Source organism: Pseudophryne corroboree, chromosome 6, assembly GCF_028390025.1.
Source record: "Pseudophryne corroboree isolate aPseCor3 chromosome 6, aPseCor3.hap2, whole genome shotgun sequence".
NCBI lineage: Eukaryota > Metazoa > Chordata > Amphibia > Anura > Myobatrachidae > Pseudophryne > Pseudophryne corroboree.
The window spans coordinates 821789246-821812409 of record NC_086449.1 but is presented as its reverse complement, the minus strand read 5'-3'; the positions used below and the strand labels follow the sequence as shown (position 1 = coordinate 821812409).

The following is a 23164-nucleotide window of genomic DNA, read 5'->3' as shown; positions in this document are numbered from 1 at the left end:
CAACCAACCAACCAACCAACCAACCAACCAACAAACAGCCGTGCAGGGCCTAACTCCAACCTAGTGTAACACCCCTATACTACAACGGCAGAGCCCTCAAACTAGCTCTGTGGGTGTGGTGCAACAAAACTAAACACAGACTTAACAAGCTCACACTTTGTCCTGCACGGTAACAACATACATCACAATACACAGTGCAAGCAACGACCACAGTGCTGTCCCCTTAAGTACCTGAATCAGAACACCAGGTAGTGGGGGCCGCACAGCTCACCCACCTCCCGTACGCTGTCTTTCCAGGGGCTCAGGACGAGCGGGCCTGCCTACCTATACACCTTGGGGGAACCACTTTTTTATTGGGCCTAGTGCCCCCTATTTGCGCACAGGCCACAGGCCTGACATCACCCACGGGCCTAGTGCCCACCTAACTTGTCACCCGTTGGGTGACCTGGGCCTAGTGCCCAGGGTCACCTTATATCCCTAGCTGCCGCCAACTAAACTAGGGCCTAATGCCTTCTAATATCCCCCAGGCCTATTGCCTGATTGTGCCCCTCGGGCCTGCTGTCCGCCTACTGCGCAGTTTAGGTGGCTTGGGCCTAACGCCGAAACCACCAAATCAAATGGTGACCCCCAAACTCCTATCTGCGCCACAGGCCTAGTGCCTGAACTGTGCCCCCGGGCTTAATGCCCGTCCCTGATGGTCTTGGGAGGAAAGGAGAGGGGGGTGGAAGTAGCCTCACTGAGGCCTCACCTGATCCGGGGGTCTCCGGCGCCCTCTTCTGCCGCTGACCCGTCCTGGCCAGCGACGTCGCCTCCGCTCCTCCACGTCCAGCCGCCGCTGGACATCTTCTTTCAGGAACCCGACGTCTTCTGGCCTCTTTAGCGGCCACCGGAGCTCTTCCTCCGGCGTCTACCATCCTCTTCTTCCGACGCGCTGCTTCTCCTTGTCCGGCTCTTCGCCGCTCTTCAGCGCGGCCTCCTTCTTCGGCTCCTGCCCGGCGTCTCCAGCGCTCCTGCGCGCGGTCTTTTCCTTTGGCTCCCGGCCAGCGTCTGACGTCAGACGCCGGGGGGCAGGGCCTATGACGCGGGGGGAAATGGGCATATTAATGTGTGCTATGGGGGGAGGGGCATATTAATGTGTGCTACGGGGGAGGGGCATTTTAATGTGTGCTACGGGGGAAGGGGCATATTAATATGTGCTATGGGGGGGAGGGGCATATTAATGTGTGCTACGGGGGGGAAGGGGCATATTAATATGTGCTATGGGGGGAACGGGCATATTAATGTGTGCTACGGGGGGGAAGGGGCATATTAATGTGTGACGCAAGCTGTTTTCTGCTCTGAAAACCCGGCGGTGCGAGGAAATCCTCGCCTTCTTCTGCTCTCCACTGTCATCTGTTCCCGGCTGTTGCATCCTCCAACTGCTGGACCAGCTCCTGCATGAAGAATGAAGCCGTCCAGAGAAGGTAAGTGTGGTGTAGTGTGTGTGTGGAGGGGCATGCAGGGTAGCAGGGATAGTGTAGTGTGTGCAGGGAAGGGGTAGAGCTTAGCTGCGGTATTGTGGCCGGCCGGTCTCTGGCAGATCTCTCTGCATCGCTGGGGAAGAAGACGAGAACCAGAGGAGAGGCAGCGCTGTGTAAGGTGAGTAATGAAAGTCTAAGTTAATTTCAAACTTTGAATTGCTTAGTTAGTCATCTGGGGCCCAGCAATTCAGAGGTGTTTTCTCCCCCTGCGACTGAAAGGCCAGACTTTTCTGTATATGTTACTATGTTCTTTTCTTCTGACTAATGCAGTTTCCTACTATCTGTCACCCACTGCCTTCCCCATCACCTCTCTCACCTGTCACCCACTGACTCTGACCCTCTCCCTGTCTACCACTGACTCTCACCCTCTCCCTGTCACCCACTGACTCTGACCCCTCTCACCCTCTCCCTGTCACCCACTGACTCTGACCCTCTCCCTGTCTACCACTGACTCTCACCCTCTCCCTGTCACCCACTGACTCTGACCCTCTCCCTGTCACCTCTCTCTCTCCTGTCACCCACTGACTCTCACCCTCTCCCCATCACCCTCTCTTTTCATCCTCTGCTTGTCACTGTCTGCCCATCTCCCCTGCCGTTATCCTTAACCAGTCGCCTCTCTGGCTCTCTCCCTCTACTGACTCTCTTGGAACCCACTGACTCTAACCCTTTCCCCATCACCTCTCTCCTGTCACCCACTGACTCTCACCCTTTCCCTATCACCTCTCTCTCCTGTCACCCACTGACTCTTCCCCTCATCTCTCCCTCCTGTCACACTCTCACCCACTGACTCTCACCCTTTCCCTATCACCTCTCTCTCCTGTCACCCACTGACTCTCAACCTTTGCCAGTCACCTCTCTTTCCTGCCACTCTCTACCCATCTCCCCCTGCTATTACCCTCTCCCCTGTCACCTACTGACTCTTTCATAACCCAATGACTCTAACCCACTCCCCATCACCCTCTCCTCGTCACCTTTCTCTCCTGTCACCCACTGGCTCCCACCCTCTCCCCATCACCCTCTCCTCGTCACCTTTCTCTTCTGTCACACTCTGTCACCCACTGGCTCTCCCCCTCTCCCCATCACCCTCTTTTCACCCTCTGCTCGTCACCCTCTCACTGTTACCAAATGACTCTTGCTAGTGTCACTCTCTCCCTGTCTCACACTGCCTTTCCCCTGCCATTACCCTCTCCCAAACACCCCTCTCTCTGTTCACCCGCTCACTAGCACCCTCCTCTCAGATTATAGGCTAATTGCGGCAAATGCGACTCATCTGACGCAATAAGCATACTTGCATGCGCCCTCAATTCATAGGATCGTGTGTACGCTCCTGCGAATGGACTAGTCCTGAACACAATGCGGCCGCTCGCTGGTAGGGTGAGAGTGGCCACATCTGTATTTGCAGGAGGGCGCTGAACACCCTATCACCGTCCCTGTGTCTGTGATGTGTCCCCGGTATACAGCGGGTGCTAGGCTACTGTGACTGACCTTCCACCTCTAGATCTGCATATGGGTAAAAATATGCTCTTTTGTCATTTGCTAGTATTATGTGTAATAAACACCCATGTTACCTGCAAATCCGGCATCAGCTCCTGTATTGGTGCACGGGAAACCCAGTGTCTAGGAATGCTGTTATTATTTTGTTACATGTCTGCAGCAACAAGTGCAAAGGCATCGCACAGCGGCGATGCTTTTGCACTTTAGGAATAGCTCCCGGCCAGCGCAGCTTTAGCGTGTGCTGGCCGGGAGCTACTCGTCTCTCCCCGGCCCACAGCGGCTGCGTGTGAAATCACGCAGCCGCTACGGCCCGCACCCCCACACGGTCCGGCCACGCCTGTGTTGGCCGGACCACACCCACGAAACGGCGGCCAAAAGCCGCCGTTCCACCCCCCCGCCCAGCGACCGCCTCTGCCTATCAATCAGGCAGAGGTGATCGTAGCTCAGCGACAGCGCAGTTCTGACCCGATCGATGCGCTGTGATAAACTGTAGAGTGCAACGGGTCAGAACAGGGCCGGATTAAGAATGGGGCGGATGGAGCTGCAGCTCCAGGCCCCCCATTGAAAATAGGCCCACAGGAGGAGCCTGACAGCGTTGACAGGAAAAAAAAACTTTTTCCTGTCACAGACTGCCAGCGGCCATCCTCTCTCCCTCCCCCATGCCCTGCTTCCCCAACTCCAGCACTCTTACCTAAAATGAGTCACAGAACAGTGCAGGCAGTGTGGTGGCCGCATCTTCCCTCCAGTCTCTCCTTCTCCGGGGTCCTGAGCACATGAGTCACTCACAAGCTCCGCCCCCCAGACTACACGAGGAGCTGCTGCTGCTGCATAAATGAACCCTGGTAAGTTTTATAATGGCTTCTTAATGAGTAACATCAATTGGTGAAAAATACTGTATGTGTGTGTGTGTGTGTGTGTGTGTGTGTGTGTGTGTGTGTGTGTGTGTACTGTATGTGTGGAGTGTGTGTGTAGTGTATACTGTGTGTACTGTATGTGTGTGTAGTGTATAATGCATGTGTGTGTGTACTGTTTCTATGTGTATTTTTTTTGTGTGTGTGTGTATACTGGATGTGTGTGTACTGTATGTCTGTGTAGTGTATACTGTATGTGTGGAGTGTTTGTGTGTAGTGTATACTGTATATACTGTATGTGTGTGTGTGTGTGTGTGTGTGTGTAGTGTATACTGCATGTGTGTGTGTACTGTTTCTATGAGTATTTTATGTGTGTGTATACTGCATGTGTGTGTACTGTATGTCTGTGTAGTGTATACTGTGTGTGTGGAGTGTGTACTGTTTGTGTGTGTGTAGTGTATACTGTGTGTACTGTATATACTGTATGTGTGGCGTGTGTACTGTTTATATGTGTACTGTATGTGTGTATAGTGTATACTGTATGTTTGTGTATACTGTATGTGTGTGTACCGTATGTCTGTAGTATGTACTGTATGTGTGCGTAGTGTGTGTGTTTGTGTATACTGTATGTGTGTACTGTATGTCTGTAGTATGTACTGTATGTGTGCGTAGTGTGTGTGTTTGTGTATATAGATATATATTTATGGCTGTGTGGGGAGGTGGATGTGTTAATGGACACTGGGATGGTCCCAGGGGGCCCTCCAGCAAGACTTTTTGTTGACGAGTATTTATTCTTGTGCCAGCCCCAGACGCCACTCTGCGGTGCGTTGTGTGTGATGTAGAGAGGAGCCAGCTTAAATAAAGGAGAGGTGTGGAGTGGGGTCATGCTAGCGGTGCCTGACAGTCCATGCGGGGGAGCTGACGGTCCAGGTGGTGAGTGCTTTAAAGTGGTCCGAAGCTCCGGGGGAAAGGTGATGTGGGTGATAGCGTTGTCTGATGGGTAGGTGGGTGGTAGCGGTAGGCAGCAGCCGATGGTCCATGGGAGTGCGGGGGGGATGGTAGTGGGGGCCAATGGTCTGAGGGGGTTTTCATGGAGGGGTCTCAGAAGATCAGCCCCGTGGAGAGCGCTCACCTGGCAGCACTTCCAAGCAGATGGTAGCGGCTTCCAGGAAAGCCAAGGACTGGATTAGGGTAGGATAGTTATATATCTGGTTTTACAGGATGCAGTTAATATACTGGCTGAGGGATCCCAGTGTTCAGGATACCAACGCTGGAATTCCGACAGCCGGTGAAATGGCGGCGGTCTGAATCCCGAGGACAGCCTTAAATTCCCACTTGGTGGTGAGTCCACACCACCACCCGAGTGGGAATAAAGGTGGTCATTCCGAGTTGTGCGCTCGGTAAATTTCATCGCATCGCAGCGATTTTCCGCTTAGTGCGCACGCGCAATGTTCTCACTGCGACTGCGTCAAGTAAATTTGCTAAGAAGTTAGGAATTTTACTCACGGCTTTTTCTTCGTTCAGGCGATCGTAATGTGATTGACAGGAAATGGGTGTTACTGGGCGGAAACACGCCGTTTTATGGGCGTGTGGGGAAAAACGCTACCGTTTCCGGAAAAAACGCAGGAGTGGCTGAAGAAACGGAGGAGTGTCTGGGCGAACGCTGGGTGTGTTTGTGACGTCAAACCAGGAACGACAAGCACTGAACTGATCGCACTGGAAGAGTAAGTCTCGAGCTACTCAGAAACTGCACAGAGATGTCTTATCGCAATATTGCAAATCTTTCGTTCGCAATTTTAAGATGCTAAGATTAGAGATGAGCGGGTTCGGTTTCTTTGAATCCGAACCCGCACGAACTTCACTTTTTTTTTCACGGGTCCGAGCAGACTCGGATCTTCCCGCCTTGCTCGGTTAACCCGAGCGCGCCCGAACGTCATCATGACGCTGTCGGATTCTCGCGAGACTCGGATTCTATATAAGGAGCCGCGCGTCGCCGCCATTTTCACACGTGCATTGAGATTGATAGGGAGAGGACGTGGCTGGCGTCCTCTCCATTTAGATTAGATTTAGAAGAGAGAGAGAGAGAGAGATTGCTGTGATACTGTAGATTAGAAGAGAGTGCAGAGTGCAGACAGAGTTTAGTGACTGACGACCACAGTGACCAGTGACCACCAGAGACAGTGCAGTTGTTTGTTTTATTTAATATATCCGTTCTCTGCCTGAAAAAAACGATACACAGTCACACAGTGACTCAGTCTGTGTGCACTGCTCAGCCCAGTGTGCTGCACATCAATGTATTGTATATAAAGCTTATAATTGTGGGGGAGACTGGGGAGCACTGCAGGTTGTTATAGCAGGAGCCAGGAGTACATGATAAATAATATTATATTAAAATTAAACAGTGCACACTTTTGCTGCAGGAGTGCCACTGCCAGTGTGACTAGTGGTGACCAGTGCCTGACCACCAGTATATTAGTAGTATTGTATACTATCTCTTTATCAACCAGTCTATATTAGCAGCAGACACAGTACAGTGCGGTAGTTCACGGCTGTGGCTACCTCTGTGTCGGCACTCGGCAGGCAGTCCGTCCAACCATAATTGTATTATATACCACCTAACCGTGGTTTTTTTTTCATTCTTTATACCGTCGTCATACTAGTTGTTACGAGTATACTACTATCTCTTTATCAACCAGTGTACAGTGCGGTAGTTCACGGCTGTGGCTACCTCTGTGTCGGCACTCGGCAGGCAGTCCGTCCAACCATAATTGTATTATATACCACCTAACCGTGGTTTTTTTTTCATTCTTTATACCGTCGTCATACTAGTTGTTACGAGTATACTACTATCTCTTTATCAACCAGTGTACAGTGCGGTAGTTCACGGCTGTGGCTACCTCTGTGTCGGCACTCGGCAGCCCGTCCATAATTGTATATACCAGTGACCTAACCGTGGTTTTTTTTTCTTTCTTTATACATACATACTAGTTACGAGTATACTATCTCTTTATCAACCAGTCTATATATTAGCAGCAGACACAGTACAGTGCGGTAGTTCACGGCTGTGGCTACCTCTGTGTCGGCACTCGGCAGCCCGTCCATAATTGTATATACCACCTAACCGTGGTTTTTTTTTCTTTCTTTATACATACATACTAGTTACGAGTATACTATCTCTTTATCAACCAGTCTATATATTAGCAGCAGACACAGTACAGTGCGGTAGTTCACGGCTGTGGCTACCTCTGTGTCGGCACTCCGCAGCCCGTCCATAATTGTATATACCAGTGACCTAACCGTGGTTTTTTTTTCTTTCTTTATACATACATACTAGTTACGAGTATACTATCTCTTTATCAACCAGTCTATATATTAGCAGCAGACACAGTACAGTGCGGTAGTTCACGGCTGTGGCTACCTCTGTGTCGGCACTCGGCAGCCCGTCCATAATTGTATATACCAGTGACCTAACCGTGGTTTTTTTTTCTTTCTTTATACATACATACTAGTTACGAGTATACTATCTCTTTATCAACCAGTCTATATATTAGCAGCAGACACAGTACAGTGCGGTAGTTCACGGCTGTGGCTACCTCTGTGTCGGCACTCGGCAGCCCGTCCATAATTGTATATACCAGTGACCTAACCGTGGTTTTTTTTTCTTTCTTTATACATACATACTAGTTACGAGTATACTATCTCTTTATCAACCAGTCTATATATTAGCAGCAGACACAGTACAGTGCGGTAGTTCACGGCTGTGGCTACCTCTGTGTCGGCACTCGGCAGCCCGTCCATAATTGTATATACCACCTAACCGTGGTTTTTTTTCCTTTCTTTATACATACATACTAGTTACGAGTATACTATCTCTTTATCAACCAGTCTATATATTAGCAGCAGACACAGTACAGTGCGGTAGTTCACGGCTGTGGCTACCTCTGTGTCGGCACTCCGCAGCCCGTCCATAATTGTATATACCAGTGACCTAACCGTGGTTTTTTTTTCTTTCTTTATACATACATACTAGTTACGAGTATACTATCTCTTTATCAACCAGTCTATATATTAGCAGCAGACACAGTACAGTGCGGTAGTTCACGGCTGTGGCTACCTCTGTGTCGGCACTCGGCAGCCCGTCCATAATTGTATACTAGTATCCAATCCATCCATCTGCATTGTTTACCTGAGGTGCCTTTTAGTTGTGCCTATTAAAATATGGAGAACAAAAATGTTGAGGTTCCAAAATTAGGGAAAGATCAAGATCCACTTCCACCTCGTGCTGAAGCTGCTGCCACTAGTCATGGCCGAGACGATGAAATGCCAGCAACGTCGTCTGCCAAGGCCGATGCCCAATGGCATAGTACAGAGCATGTCAAAACCAAAACACCAAATATCAGTAAAAAAAGGACTCCAAAACCTAAAATAAAATTGTCGGAGGAGAAGCGTAAACTTGCCAATATGCCATTTACCACACGGAGTGGCAAGGAACGGCTGAGGCCCTGGCCTATGTTCATGGCTAGTGGTTCAGCTTCACATGAGGATGGAAGCACTCAGCCTCTCGCTAGAAAACTGAAAAGACTCAAGCTGGCAAAAGCACCGCAAAGAACTGTGCGTTCTTTGAAATCCCAAATCCACAAGGAGAGTCCAATTGTGTCGGTTGCGATGCCTGACCTTCCCAACACTGGACGTGAAGAGCATGCGCCTTCCACCATTTGCACGCCCCCTGCAAGTGCTGGAAGGAGCACCCGCAGTCCAGTTCCTGATAGTCAGATTGAAGATGTCAGTGTTGAAGTACACCAGGATGAGGAGGATATGGGTGTTGCTGGCGCTGGGGAGGAAATTGACCAGGAGGATTCTGATGGTGAGGTGGTTTGTTTAAGTCAGGCACCCGGGGAGACACCTGTTGTCCGTGGGAGGAATATGGCCGTTGACATGCCAGGTGAAAATACCAAAAAAATCAGCTCTTCGGTGTGGAGGTATTTCACCAGAAATGCGGACAACAGGTGTCAAGCCGTGTGTTCCCTTTGTCAAGCTGTAATAAGTAGGGGTAAGGACGTTAACCACCTCGGAACATCCTCCCTTATACGTCACCTGCAGCGCATTCATAATAAGTCAGTGACAAGTTCAAAAACTTTGGGTGACAGCGGAAGCAGTCCACTGACCAGTAAATCCCTTCCTCTTGTAACCAAGCTCACGCAAACCACCCCACCAACTCCCTCAGTGTCAATTTCCTCCTTCCCCAGGAATGCCAATAGTCCTGCAGGCCATGTCACTGGCAAGTCTGACGAGTCCTCTCCTGCCTGGGATTCCTCCGATGCATCCTTGCGTGTAACGCCTACTGCTGCTGGCGCTGCTGTTGTTGCCGCTGGGAGTCGATGGTCATCCCAGAGGGGAAGTCGTAAGCCCACTTGTACTACTTCCAGTAAGCAATTGACTGTTCAACAGTCCTTTGCGAGGAAGATGAAATATCACAGCAGTCATCCTACTGCAAAGCGGATAACTGAGTCCTTGACAACTATGTTGGTGTTAGACGTGCGTCCGGTATCCGCCGTTAGTTCACAGGGAACTAGACAATTTATTGAGGCAGTGTGCCCCCGTTACCAAATACCATCTAGGTTCCACTTCTCTAGGCAGGCGATACCGAGAATGTACACGGACGTCAGAAAAAGACTCACCAGTCTCCTAAAAAATGCAGTTGTACCCAATGTCCACTTAACCACGGACATGTGGACAAGTGGAGCAGGGCAGGGTCAGGACTATATGACTGTGACAGCCCACTGGGTAGATGTATGGACTCCCGCCGCAAGAACAGCAGCGGCGGCACCAGTAGCAGCATCTCGCAAACGCCAACTCTTTCCTAGGCAGGCTACGCTTTGTATCACCGCTTTCCAGAATACGCACACAGCTGAAAACCTCTTACGGCAACTGAGGAAGATCATCGCGGAATGGCTTACCCCAATTGGACTCTCCTGTGGATTTGTGGCATCGGACAACGCCAGCAATATTGTGTGTGCATTAAATATGGGCAAATTCCAGCACGTCCCATGTTTTGCACATACCTTGAATTTGGTGGTGCAGAATTTTTTAAAAAACGACAGGGGCGTGCAAGAGATGCTGTCGGTGGCCAGAAAAATTGCGGGACACTTTCGGCGTACAGGCACCACGTACAGAAGACTGGAGCACCACCAAAAACTACTGAACCTGCCCTGCCATCATCTGAAGCAAGAAGTGGTAACGAGGTGGAATTCAACCCTCTATATGCTTCAGAGGTTGGAGGAGCAGCAAAAGGCCATTCAAGCCTATACAATTGAGCACGATATAGGAGATGGAATGCACCTGTCTCAAGTGCAGTGGAGAATGATTTCAACGTTGTGCAAGGTTCTGATGCCCTTTGAACTTGCCACACGTGAAGTCAGTTCAGACACTGCCAGCCTGAGTCAGGTCATTCCCCTCATCAGGCTTTTGCAGAAGAAGCTGGAGGCATTGAAGAAGGAGCTAAAAGGGAGCGATTCCGCTAGGCATGTGGGACTTGTGGATGCAGCCCTTAATTCGCTTAACAAGGATTCACGGGTGGTCAATCTGTTGAAATCAGAGCACTACATTTTGGCCACCGTGCTCGATCCTAGATTTAAAGCCTACCTTGGATCTCTCTTTCCGGCAGACACAGGTCTGCTGGGGTTGAAAGACCTGCTGGTGACAAAATTGTCAAGTCAAGCGGAACGCGACCTGTCAACATCTCCTCCTTCACATTCTCCCGCAACTGGGGGTGCGAGGAAAAGGCTCAGAATTCCGAGCCCACCCGCTGGCGGTGATGCAGGGCAGTCTGGAGCGACTGCTGATGCTGACATCTGGTCCGGACTGAAGGACCTGACAACGATTACGGACATGTCGTCTACTGTCACTGCATATGATTCTCTCAACATTGATAGAATGGTGGAGGATTATATGAGTGACCGCATCCAAGTAGGCACGTCACACAGTCCGTACTTATACTGGCAGGAAAAAGAGGCAATTTGGAGGCCCTTGCACAAACTGGCTTTATTCTACCTAAGTTGCCCTCCCACAAGTGTGTACTCCGAAAGAGTGTTTAGTGCCGCCGCTCACCTTGTCAGCAATCGGCGTACGAGGTTACATCCAGAAAATGTGGAGAAGATGATGTTCATTAAAATGAATTATAATCAATTCCTCCGCGGAGACATTGACCAGCAGCAATTGCCTCCACAAAGTACACAGGGAGCTGAGATGGTGGATTCCAGTGGGGACGAATTGATAATCTGTGAGGAGGGGGATGTACACGGTGATATATCGGAGGGTGAAGATGAGGTGGACATCTTGCCTCTGTAGAGCCAGTTTGTGCAAGGAGAGATTAATTGCTTCTTTTTTGGGGGGGGTCCAAACCAACCCGTCATATCAGTCACAGTCGTGTGGCAGACCCTGTCACTGAAATGATGGGTTGGTTAAAGTGTGCATGTCCTGTTTTGTTTATACAACATAAGGGTGGGTGGGAGGGCCCAAGGATAATTCCATCTTGCACCTCTTTTTTCTTTTCTTTTTCTTTGCATCATGTGCTGATTGGGGAGGGTTTTTTGGAAGGGACATCCTGCGTGACACTGCAGTGCCACTCCTAAATGGGCCCGGTGTTTGTGTCGGCCACTAGGGTCGCTAATCTTACTCACACAGTCAGCTACCTCATTGCGCCTCTTTTTTTCTTTGCGTCATGTGCTGTTTGGGGAGGGTTTTTTGGAAGGGACATCCTGCGTGACACTGCAGTGCCACTCCTAGATGGGCCCGGTGTTTGTGTCGGCCACTAGGGTCGCTAATCTTACTCACACAGCTACCTCATTGCGCCTCTTTTTTTCTTTGCGTCATGTGCTGTTTGGGGAGGGTTTTTTGGAAGGGACATCCTGCGTGACACTGCAGTGCCACTCCTAGATGGGCCCGGTGTTTGTGTCGGCCACTAGGGTCGCTAATCTTACTCACACAGTCAGCTACCTCATTGCGCCTCTTTTTTTCTTTGCGTCATGTGCTGTTTGGGGAGGGTTTTTTGGAAGGGCCATCCTGCGTGACACTGCAGTGACACTCCTAGATGGGCCCGGTGTTTGTGTCGGCCACTAGGGTCGCTAATCTTACTCACACAGTCAGCTACCTCATTGCGCCTCTTTTTTTCTTTGCGTCATGTGCTGTTTGGGGAGGGTTTTTTGGAAGGGCCATCCTGCGTGACACTGCAGTGCCACTCCTAGATGGGCCCGGTGTTTGTGTCGGCCACTAGGGTCGCTAATCTTACTCACACAGCTACCTCATTGCGCCTCTTTTTTTCTTTGCGTCATGTGCTGTTTGGGGAGGGTTTTTTGGAAGGGACATCCTGCGTGACACTGCAGTGCCACTCCTAGATGGGCCCGGTGTTTGTGTCGGCCACTAGGGTCGCTTATCTTACTCACACAGCGACCTCGGTGCAAATTTTAGGACTAAAAATAATATTGTGAGGTGTGAGGTATTCAGAATAGACTGAAAATGAGTGTAAATTATGGTTTTTGAGGTTAATAATACTTTGGGATCAAAATGACCCCCAAATTCTATGATTTAAGCTGTTTTCTCTATCGTCCTAAGTGGATGCTGGGGTTCCTGAAAGGACCATGGGGAATAGCGGCTCCGCAGGAGACAGGGCACAAAAGTAAAGCTTTTACAGGTCAGGTGGTGTGTACTGGCTCCTCCCCCTATGACCCTCCTCCAGACTCCAGTTAGATTTTTGTGCCCGGCCGAGAAGGGTGCAATTCTAGGTGGCTCTCCTAAAGAGCTGCTTAGAGAAAGTTTAGCTTAGGTTTTTTATTTTACAGTGATTCCTGCTGGCAACAGGATCACTGCAACGAGGGACAGAGGGGAGAAGAAGTGAACTCACCTGCGTGCAGGATGGATTGGCTTCTTGGCTACTGGACATGAAGCTCCAGAGGGACGATCACAGGTACAGCCTGGATGGTCACCGGAGCCACGCCGCCGGCCCCCTCACAGATGCTGAAGCAAGAAGAGGTCCAGAATCGGCGGCTGAAGACTCCTGCAGTCTTCTTAAGGTAGCGCACAGCACTGCAGCTGTGCGCCATTTTCCTCTCAGCACACTTCACACGGCAGTCACTGAGGGTGCAGGGCGCTGGGGGGGGGCGCCCTGGGAGGCAAATGAAAACCTTTAAAAAGGCTAAAAATACCTCACATATAGCCCCAGAGGCTATATGGAGATATTTACCCCTGCCTAAATGTACTAAATAGCGGGAGACGAGCCCGCCGAAAAAGGGGCGGGGCCTATCTCCTCAGCACACGGCGCCATTTTCTGTCACAGCTCCGCTGGTCAGGAAGGCTCCCAGGTCTCTCCCCTGCACTGCACTACAGAAACAGGGTATAACAGAGAGGGGGGGCAGAATAAATGGCAATATATTAATATAAAAGCAGCTATAAGGGAGCACTTAATCATAAGGCTATCCCTGTCATATATAGCGCTTTTTGGTGTGTGCTGGCAGACTCTCCCTCTGTCTCCCCAAAGGGCTAGTGGGTCCTGTCTTCGTATAGAGCATTCCCTGTGTGTCTGCTGTGTGTCGGTACGTGTGTGTCGACATGTATGAGGACGTTATTGGTGTGGAGGCGGAGCAATTGCCAAATATGAGGATGTCACCTCCTAGGGGGTCGACACCAGAATGGATGCCTTTATTTGTGGAATTACGGGATAGCGTCAACTCGCTTAAGCAGTCGTTTGCCGACATGAGGCGGCCGGACACTCAATTAGTGTCTGTCCAGGCGCCTCAAACACCGTCAGGGGCTGTAAAACGTCCCTTGCCTCAGTCGGTCGACACAGACCCAGACACAGGCACTGATTCCGGTGGTGAAGGTGACGAATCAACCGTATTTTCCAGTAGGGCCACACGTTATATGATTTTGGCAATAAAGGAGATGTTACATTTAGCTGATACTACAGGTACCACTAAACAGGGTATTATGTGGGGTGTGAAAAAACTACCAGTAGTTTTTACCGAATCAGAAGAATTAAATGACGTGTGTGATGAAGCGTGGGGTGCCCCGATAAAAAACTGCTAATTTCAAAGAAGTTATTGGCTTTATACCCTTTCCCGCCAGAGGTTAGGGAGCGCTGGGAAACACCTCCTAGGGTGGACAAAGCGCTAACACGCTTATCAAAACAAGTGGCGTTACCCTCTCCTGAGACGGACGCACTTAAAGATCCATCAGATAGGAGGATGGAAAATATCCAAAAAGGTATATACACACATGCAGGTGTTATACTACGACCAGCTATTGCGACTGCCTGGATGTGCAGTGCTGGGGTAGTTTGGTCAGAGTCCCTGATCAAAAATATTGATACCCTGGACAGGGACAATATTTTACTGTCGTTAGAACAAATAAAGGATGCATTTCTTTATATGCGTGATGCACAGAGAGATATCTGCACACTGGCATCACGGGTAAGTGCTATATCCATTTCGGCCAGAAGAGCTTTATGGACACGACAGTGGACAGGCGATGCGTAGAGGAGTTATTTGAGGTCGGTCTATCGGATTTGGTGGCCACGGCTACGGCCGGGAAATCCACCTTTCTACCTCAAGTCACTCCCCAACAGAAAAAGGCACCGACCTTTCAACCGCAGCCCTTTCGTTCCTTTAAAAATAAGAGAGCAAAGGGCTATTCATATCTGCCACGAGGCAGAGGACGAGGGAAGAGACAGCAACAGGCAGCTCCTTCCCAGAAACAGAAGCCCTCCCCGGCTTCTACAAAAGCCTCAGCATGACGCTGGGGCTTCGCAAGCGGACTCGGGGGCGGTAGGCGGTCGTCTCAAAAATTACAGCGCGCAGTGGGCTCACTCGCAGGTAAATCCCTGGATCCTGCAGATAATATCTCAGGGGTACAGGTTGAAATTAGAGACAGAGCCACCTCGCCGTTTCCTGAAGTCTGCTTTACCAACGTCCCCCTCAGAAAGGGAGACGGTTTTGGAAGCCATTCACAAGCTGTATTCTCAGCAGGTGATAGTCAAGGTACCTCTTCTACAACAAGGGAAGGGGTATTATTCCACTCTATTTGTGGTACCGAAGCCGGATGGCTCGGTAAGGCCTATTCTAAATCTGAAGTCCTTGAACCTATACATAAAGAAGTTCAAGTTCAAGATGGAGTCACTCAGAGCAGTGATAGCGAACCTGGAAGAAGGGGACTTTATGGTATCCTTGGACATCAAGGATGCGTATCTCCACGTTCCAATTACCCCTCACACCAGGGGTACCTCAGGTTCGTTGTACAAAACTGTCACTATCAGTTTCAGACGCTGCCGTTTGGTTTGTCCACGGCACCTCGGGTCTTTACAAAGGTAATGGCCGAGATAATATTTCTTCTTCGAAGAAAAGGCGTATTAATTATCCCATACTTGGACGATCTCCTAATAAGGGCAAGGTCCAGAGAACAGCTAGAGATGGGTTTAGCACTATCTCAAGAGGTGCTAAAGCAGCACGGATGGATTCTGAATATTCCAAAATCCCAATTAATGCCGACAACTCGTCTGCTGTTCCTGGGGATGATTCTGGACACAGTTCAGAAAAAGGTTTTTCTTCCCGAAGAAAAAGCCAAGGAGTTATCTGACCTGGTCAGGAACCTCCTAAAACCAGGAAAGGTGTCTGTACATCAATGCACAAGAGTCCTGGGAAAAAATGGTAGCTTCTTACGAAGCAATCCCTTTCGGCAGATTCCATGCAAAGGGATCTGTTGGACAAATGGTCAGGGTCGCATCTTCAGATGCACCTGCGGATAACCCTGTCGCCGAGGACAAGGGTATCCCTTCTGTGGTGGTTGCAGGAGGCTCATCTATTGGAGGGCCGCAGATTCGGCATACAGGATTGGATCCTGGTGACCACGGATGCCAGCCTGAGAGGCTGGGGAGCAGTCACACAGGGAAGAAATTTCCAGGGAGTGTGGTCGAGCCTGAAAAAGTCTCTTCACATAAGCATTCTGGAACTAAGAGCAATCTACAATGCTCTAAGCCAGGCGGAACCTCTGCTTCAAGGAAGACCGGTGTTGATCCAGTCGGACAACATCACGGCAGTCGCCCATGTAAACAGACAGGGCGGCACAAGAAGCAGGAGGGCAATGGCAGAAGCTGCCAGGATCCTTCGCTGGGCGGAGAATCACGTGATAGCACTGTCAGCAGTATTCATCCCGGGCGTGGACAACTGGGAAGCAGACTTCCTCAGCAGACACGACCTTCACCCGGGAGAGTGGGGACTTCATCCAGAAGTTTTCCACATGCTATTAAACCGTTGGGTAAAACCAATGGTGGACATGATGGCGTCTCGCCTCAACAAAACACTGGACAGGTATTGCGCCAGGTCAAGAGATCCGCAGGCAATAGCTGTGGACGCGCTGGTAACACCTTGGGTGTACCAGTCGGTATATGTGTTTCCTCCTCTGCCTCTCATACCAAAGGTATTGAGGATTATACGGCAAAGAGGAGTAAGACTAGTGGCTCCGGATTGGCCAAGAAGGACTTGGTACCCGGAACTTCAAGAGATGGTCACGGACGATCCGTGGCCTCTACTTCTGAGAAGGGACCTGCTTCAGCAGGGTCCTTGTCTTTTTCAAGACTTACCGCGGCTGCGTTTGACGGCATGGCGTTGAATGCCAGATCCTAAAAGGAAAAGGCATTCCAGAAGAAGTCATTCCTACCTTGATAAAGGCAAGGAAGGAAGTCACCGCGAAGCATTATCGCCGTATTTGGCGAAAATATGTTGCGTGGTGCGAGCAGCGGAGTGCTCCGATGGAGGAATTTCAACTGGGTCGTTTTCCTACATTTCCTGCAATCAGGATTGTCTATGGGTCTCAAATTGGGATCTATTAAGGTTCAAATTTCGGCCCTATCAATATTCTTCCACAAAAAATTGGCCTCAGTCCCTGAGGTCCAGATTTTTATCAAAGGAGTACTGCATATACAGCCTCCTGTGGTGCCTAAGGTGGCACCGTGGGATCTAAATGTAGTTTTAGATTTCCTCAAATCCAATTGGTTTGAACCACTAAAGAATGTGGATTTGAAATATCTCACATGGAAAGTGACTATGTTACTGGCCCTGGCTTCGGCCGGGAGAGTATCTGAACTGGCGGCTTTGTCTTATAAAAGCCCTTATTTAATTTTCCATTCGACATAGGGCAGAGCTGCGGACGCGTCCGCATTTTCTCCCTAAGGTGGTATCAGCGTTTCACCTGAACCAGCCTATTGTAGTGCCTGCGGCTACAGACGACTTGAAGGACTCCAAGTTGTTGGACGTTGTCAGAGCCTTAAAAATATACATTTAAAGGACGGCTGGAGTCAGAAAATCTGACTCGCTGTTTATACTGTATGCACCCAACAAGTTGGGTGCACCTGCTTCTAAGCAGTCGATTGCTCGTTGGTTTTGTAACAAAATTCAACTTGTACATTCTGTGGCAGGCCTGCCACAGCCTAAATCTGTTAAGGCCCATTCCGCAAGGAAGGTGGGCTCATCTTGGGCGGCTGCCCGAGGGGTCTCGGCATTACAACTCTGCCGAGCAGCTACGTGGTCAGGGGAGAACACGTTTGTAAATTTTTACAAATTTGATACCCTGGCAAAGGAGGACCTGGAGTTCTCTCATTCGGTGCTGCAGAGTCATCCGCACTCTCCCGCCCGTTTGGGAGCTTTGGTATAATCCCCATGGTCCTTTCAGGAACCCCAGCATCCACTTAGGACGATAGAGAAAATAAGAATTTACTTACCGATAATTCTATTTCTCGGAGTCCGTAGTGGATGCTGGGCGCCCATCCCAAGTGCGGATTATCTGCAATACTTGTACATAGTTATTGTTAACTAATTCGGGTTATTGTTTAGGAAGCCATCTTTCAGAGGCTCCTCTGTTATCATACTGTTAACTGGGTTTAGATCACAAGTTGTACGGTGTGATTGGTGTGGCTGGTATGAGTCTTACCCGGGATTCAAACTCCTCCCTTATTGTGTACGCTCGTCCGGGCACAGTACCTAACTGGAGTCTGGAGGAGGGTCATAGGGGGAGGAGCCAGTACACACCACCTGACCTGTAAAAGCTTTACTTTTGTGCCCTGTCTCCTGCGGAGCCGCTATTCCCCATGGTCCTTTCAGGAACCCCAGCATCCACTACGGACTCCGAGAAATAGAATTATCGGTAAGTAAATTCTTATTTTTTAGTGTTTTTGGAAAAAAACACCCGAATCCAAAACACACCCGAATCCGACAAAAATAATTCGGTGAGGTTTTGCCAAAACGCGTTCGAACCCAAAACACGGCCGCGGAACCGAACCCAAAACCAAAACACAAAACCCGAAAAATTTCAGGCGCTCATCTCTAGCTAAGATACACTCCCAGTAGGCGGCGGCTTAGCATGTGCAATGCTGCTAAAAGCAGCTTGCAAGCGAACAACTTGGAATGACCACCAAAACCCGAAGCATGGAGAATTACATATATATTCCAGATTTACTTGCTATATGAATACGGGAAGCACCACGCTTTGTTAAAAAAATTAGCATCTTTTAATATAGTTCTTTCTCTAACGTCCTAGTGGATGCTGGGGACTCCGTTAGGACCATGGGGAATAGACGGGCTCCGCAGGAGACTGGGCACTCTAAGAAAGATTTAGGACTACCTGGTGTGCACTGGCTCCTCCCCCTATGACCCTCCTCCAAGCCTCAGTTAGATTTCTGTGCCCGGCTGAGCTGGATGCACACTAGGGGCTCTCCTGAGCTCCTAGAAGAAAGTATAGTTTAGGTTTTTTATTTTCAGTGAGACCTGCTGGCAACAGGCTCACTGCATCGAGGGACTAAGGGGAGAAGAAGCGAACCTACCTAAGTGGTGGTAGCTTGGGCTTCTTAGGCTACTGGACACCATTAGCTCCAGAGGGTTCGAACACAGGCACCGATCTCGTCGTCCGTTCCCGGAGCCGCGCCGCCGTCCCCCTTACAGAGCCAGAAGCAAGAAGAGGTCCAGAAACTCGGCGGCTGAAAACTTCTGTCTTCTCCAAGGTAGCGCACAGCACTGCAGCTGTGCGCCATTGCTCCTCATGCACACCACACACTGCGGTCACTGATGGGTGCAGGGCGCTGGGGGGGCGCCCTGAGCAGCAATTATTACACCTTGGCTGGCAAACTAACACCATATATAGCCCCAGGGGCTATATAGGTGTATTTTAACCCCTGCCAGATACATTAAAATAGCGGGAGAAAGCCAGCCAAAAAAGGGGCGGGGCCTTCTCCCTCAGCACACTGGCGCCATTTTTCCCTCACAGCTCCGCTGGAAGGAAGCTCCCTGGCTCTCCCCTGCAGTCCTGCACTACAGAAAAGGGTAAAAAAGAGAGGGGGGGGGGGCACAAATTAGGCGCAGTATAAGTATATATGCAGCTATAAGGGGAAAACACACTTTTATAGGTGATATCCCTGTGGTATATAGCGCTCTGGTGTGTGCTGGCATACTCTCCCTCTGTGGGCTTTGTGGGGTCCTGTCCTCTGTAAGAGCATTCCCTGTGTGTCTGCTGGGTGTCGGTGCTGCTGTGTCGACATGTATGAGGAGGAAAATGATGTGGAGGCGGAGCAAATGCCTGTGAATGTGTTGTCACCCCCTGAGGGGTCGACACCGGTGTGGTTGGACTTATGGAAGGAATTGCGTGAAAGTGTCAACTCCTTACATAAAAGGTTTGACGACATAGGACAGCCGGCTACACAGCTTGTGCCTGTTCCAGCGTCTCAAATGTCATCAGGGGCCTTAAAACGCCCGCTACCTCAGGTGACAGATACAGACGTCGACACGGATACTGACTCCAGTGTCGACGGTGATGAGACTAGTGTACCCTCCAATAGGTCCACCCGTTACATGATTGAGGCAATGAAAAATGTTTTACACATTTCTGATAATACCCCAGGTACCACAAAAAAGGGTATTATGTTCGGTGAGAAAAAACTACCTGTAGTTTTTCCTGCATCTGAGGAATTAAATGAGGTGTGTGAGGAAGCGTGGACTTCCCCTGATAAGAAATTGATAATTTCAAAACGATTATTGGTAACGTACCCTTTCCCGCTAGAGGATAGGTCACGTTGGGAAACACCCCCTAGGGTAGACAAGGCGCTGACACGCTTGTCAAAGAAGGTGGCACTACCGTCTCCGGATACGGCCGCCCTGAAGGAACCTGCTGATAGAAAGCAGGAAAATACCCTAAAGGCTATTTACACACACTCAGGCATTATATTGCGACCAGCGATTGCATCAGCTTGGATGTGCAGTGCTGCTGCTGCGTGGTCAGATTCCCTTTTGGATAATATTGATACCATGGATAGGGACAATATTTTGCTGACGCTTGAGCACATAAAAGACGCAGTCTTATACATGCGTGATGCACAGAGGGATATTTGCCGGCTGGCATCACAAGTAAACGCTATGTCCATTGCCGCCAGACGGGGGTTATGGACTAGGCAATGGTCCGGTGATGCCGACTCAAAGCGGCACATGGAAGTTCTACCCTATAAAGGGGTGGAACTGTTTGGGGATGGTCTTTCGGACCTCGTGTCCACAGCTACTGCTGGGAAATCGACCTTTTTGCCGCAGACTGCCCCACAGCAAAAGAAAGCACCGTATTATCAGGTACAGTCCTTTCGGCCCCAGAAAAGCAAGAGGGCTAGAGGCTCCTCCTTTCTGCCGAGAGGCAGAGGTAGAGGAAAAAAGCTGCAACACACAGCTAGTTCCCAGGAGCAGAAGTCCTCCCCTGCGTCCGGTAAGTCCACAGCATGACGCTGGGGCTGCTCAGGTGGACCCGGGCACGGTGGGGGCCCGTCTCAAAAATTTCAGCGCACAGTGGGTTCTCTCACAGGTGGATCCCTGGGTCCTTCAAGTAGTACTTCAGGGGTACAGGCTGGAATTCGAGACGTCTCCCCCCCGCCGTTTCCTAAAGTCTGCCTTACCGGCAACTCCCTCTGCCAGGGAGGCAGTGTTGGTGGCTATTCAGAAACTGTATTCACAGCACGTGATTGTCAAGGTACCCCTCCTTCAACAAGGAAAGGGTTACTATTCCACACTGTTTGTGGTACCGAAACCGGACGGTTCGGTGAGACCCATCTTAAATCTAAAATCCTTGAACACTTATATCAAAAGGTTCAAGTTCAAGATGGAATCGCTCAGAGCGGTTATTGCAAGCCTGGAGGAGGGGGACTACATGGTCTCCCTGGACATCAAAGATGCATATCTTCATGTCCCCATTTATCCTCCTCACCAGGAGTACCTCAGATTTGTGGTACAGGACTGTCACTATCAGTTCCAGACGCTGCCGTTTGGGTTATCCACGGCGCCGAGGGTCTTTACCAAGGTAATGGCCGAAATGATGATACTCCTTCACAAGAAAGGTGTTTCAATTATCCCGTACTTGGACGAGCTCCTGATAAAGGCGAGGTCCAAGGAACAGTTGGTAGTGGGGGTAGCACTTTCTCAGGAAGTGCTACAACAGCACGGCTGGATTCTCAATATTCCAAAGTCGCAGCTGGTTTCCGACGACACGTCTTCTGTTCCTGGGAATGATTCTGGACACAGACCAGAAAAGAGTGTTTCTTCCAGTGGAAAAAGCAGAGGAATTGTCATCTCTGGTCAGAGACATCCTAAAACCAGGAAAGGTGTCGGTACATCAATGCACACGAGTCCTGGGAAAAATGGTAGCTTCATACGAAGCAATTCCATTCGGAAGGTTCCACGCAAGGACGTTCCAGTGGGACCTGTTGGACAAATGGTCCGGGTCCCATCTCCAGATGCAACAGCGGATAACCCTGTCTGCAAGGACCAGGGTGTCGCTGCTGTGGTGGCTGCAGAGGGCTCATCTACTAGAGGGCCGCAGATTCGGAATACAGGACTGGGTCCTGGTGACCACGGATGCCAGCCTTCGGGGCTGGGGGGCAGTCACACAGGGAAGAAATTTCCAGGGGCTGTGGTCAGCTCAGGAGATATCGCTGCACATAAATATTCTGGAGCTAAGGGCCATTTACAATGCCTTAAGTCATGCAAGACCCCTGCTTCAGAACCGGCTGGTGCTGATCCAGTCAGACAACATCACGGCGGTCGCCCATGTGAACAGACAGGGCGGCACAAGAAGCAGGAGGGCAATGGCAGAAGCCACAAGAATTCTCAGATGGGCAGAGAATCATGTGCTAGCATTGACAGCAGTATTCATTCCGGGAGTGGACAACTGGGAAGCAGACTTCCTCAGCAGGCACGCCCTCCACCTGGGAGAATGGGGACTTCATCCAGAAGTCTTCCAGATGCTGGTAAACTGTTGGGAAAAACCACAGGTGGACATGATGGCGTCCCGCCTCAACAAAAAGCTAAAAAGGTATTGCGCCAGGTCAAGGGACCCTCAGGCGATCGCTGTGGACGCTCTAGTGACACCGTGGGTGTACCAGTCGGTTTATGTTTTTCCTCCTCTGCCTCTCATACCCAAGGTACTGAGAATAATAAGAAGGCGAGGAGTGAGAACTATTCTCGTGGCTCCAGATTGGCCAAGAAGAGCTTGGTACCCGGAACTTCAAGAGATGCTTGCAGAGGACCCTTGGCCTCTGCCGCTCAGACAAGACCTGCTGCAGCAAGGACCCTGTCTGTTCCAAGACTTACCGCTGCTACGTTTGATGGCATGGCGGTTGAACGCCGGATCCTAAAGGAAAAAGGCATTCCGGAGGAAGTCATCCCTACCCTGATCAAGGCCAGGAAGGATGTCACCGCAAAGCATTATCACCGCATTTGGCGGAAGTATGTTGCTTGGTGTGAGGCCAAGAAGGCCCCAACGGAGGAATTTCAACTGGGTCGATTCCTACATTTCCTGCAAGCAGGTGTGACTTTGGGCCTCAAATTGGGGTCCATTAAAGTCCAGATATCGGCCCTGTCGATTTTCTGCCAGAAAGAACTGGCTTCACTGCCTGAAGTTCAGACTTTTGTCAAGGGAGTTCTGCATATTCAGCCTCCTTTTGTGCCCCCAGTGGCACCTTGGGATCTCAATGTGGTCTTGGAATTTCTAAAATCACATTGGTTTGAGCCACTTAAGTCTGTGGATTTAAAATATCTCACGTGGAAAGTGGTGATGTTGTTGGCTCTGGCTTCGGCCAGACGTGTGTCAGAATTGGCGGCTTTGTCCTGTAAAAGCCCCTATCTGATTTTCCATATGGATAGGGCAGAATTGAGGACTCGTCCTCAGTTTCTCCCAAAGGTGGTGTCAGCTTTTCACTTGAACCAACCTATTGTGGTGCCTGCGGCCACTAGG

At 50.1% G+C, this 23164-nt stretch overlaps 1 protein-coding gene across 1 annotated transcript in view; it reads left to right on the top strand.

Moving 5' to 3' along the window:
• Positions 1–3800: 3800 nt before the first annotated feature.
• The window catches only part of LOC134933754 (E3 ubiquitin/ISG15 ligase TRIM25-like), a 60854-nt gene continuing 41490 nt past the window's right edge, over positions 3801–23164 (top strand). The window contains exon 1 of the mRNA XM_063929183.1: positions 3801–3856. Coding sequence (XP_063785253.1) covers positions 3847–3856 — 10 coding nt within the window. The 5' untranslated portion in view covers positions 3801–3846. The remainder of the gene's footprint in view (positions 3857–23164) is intronic.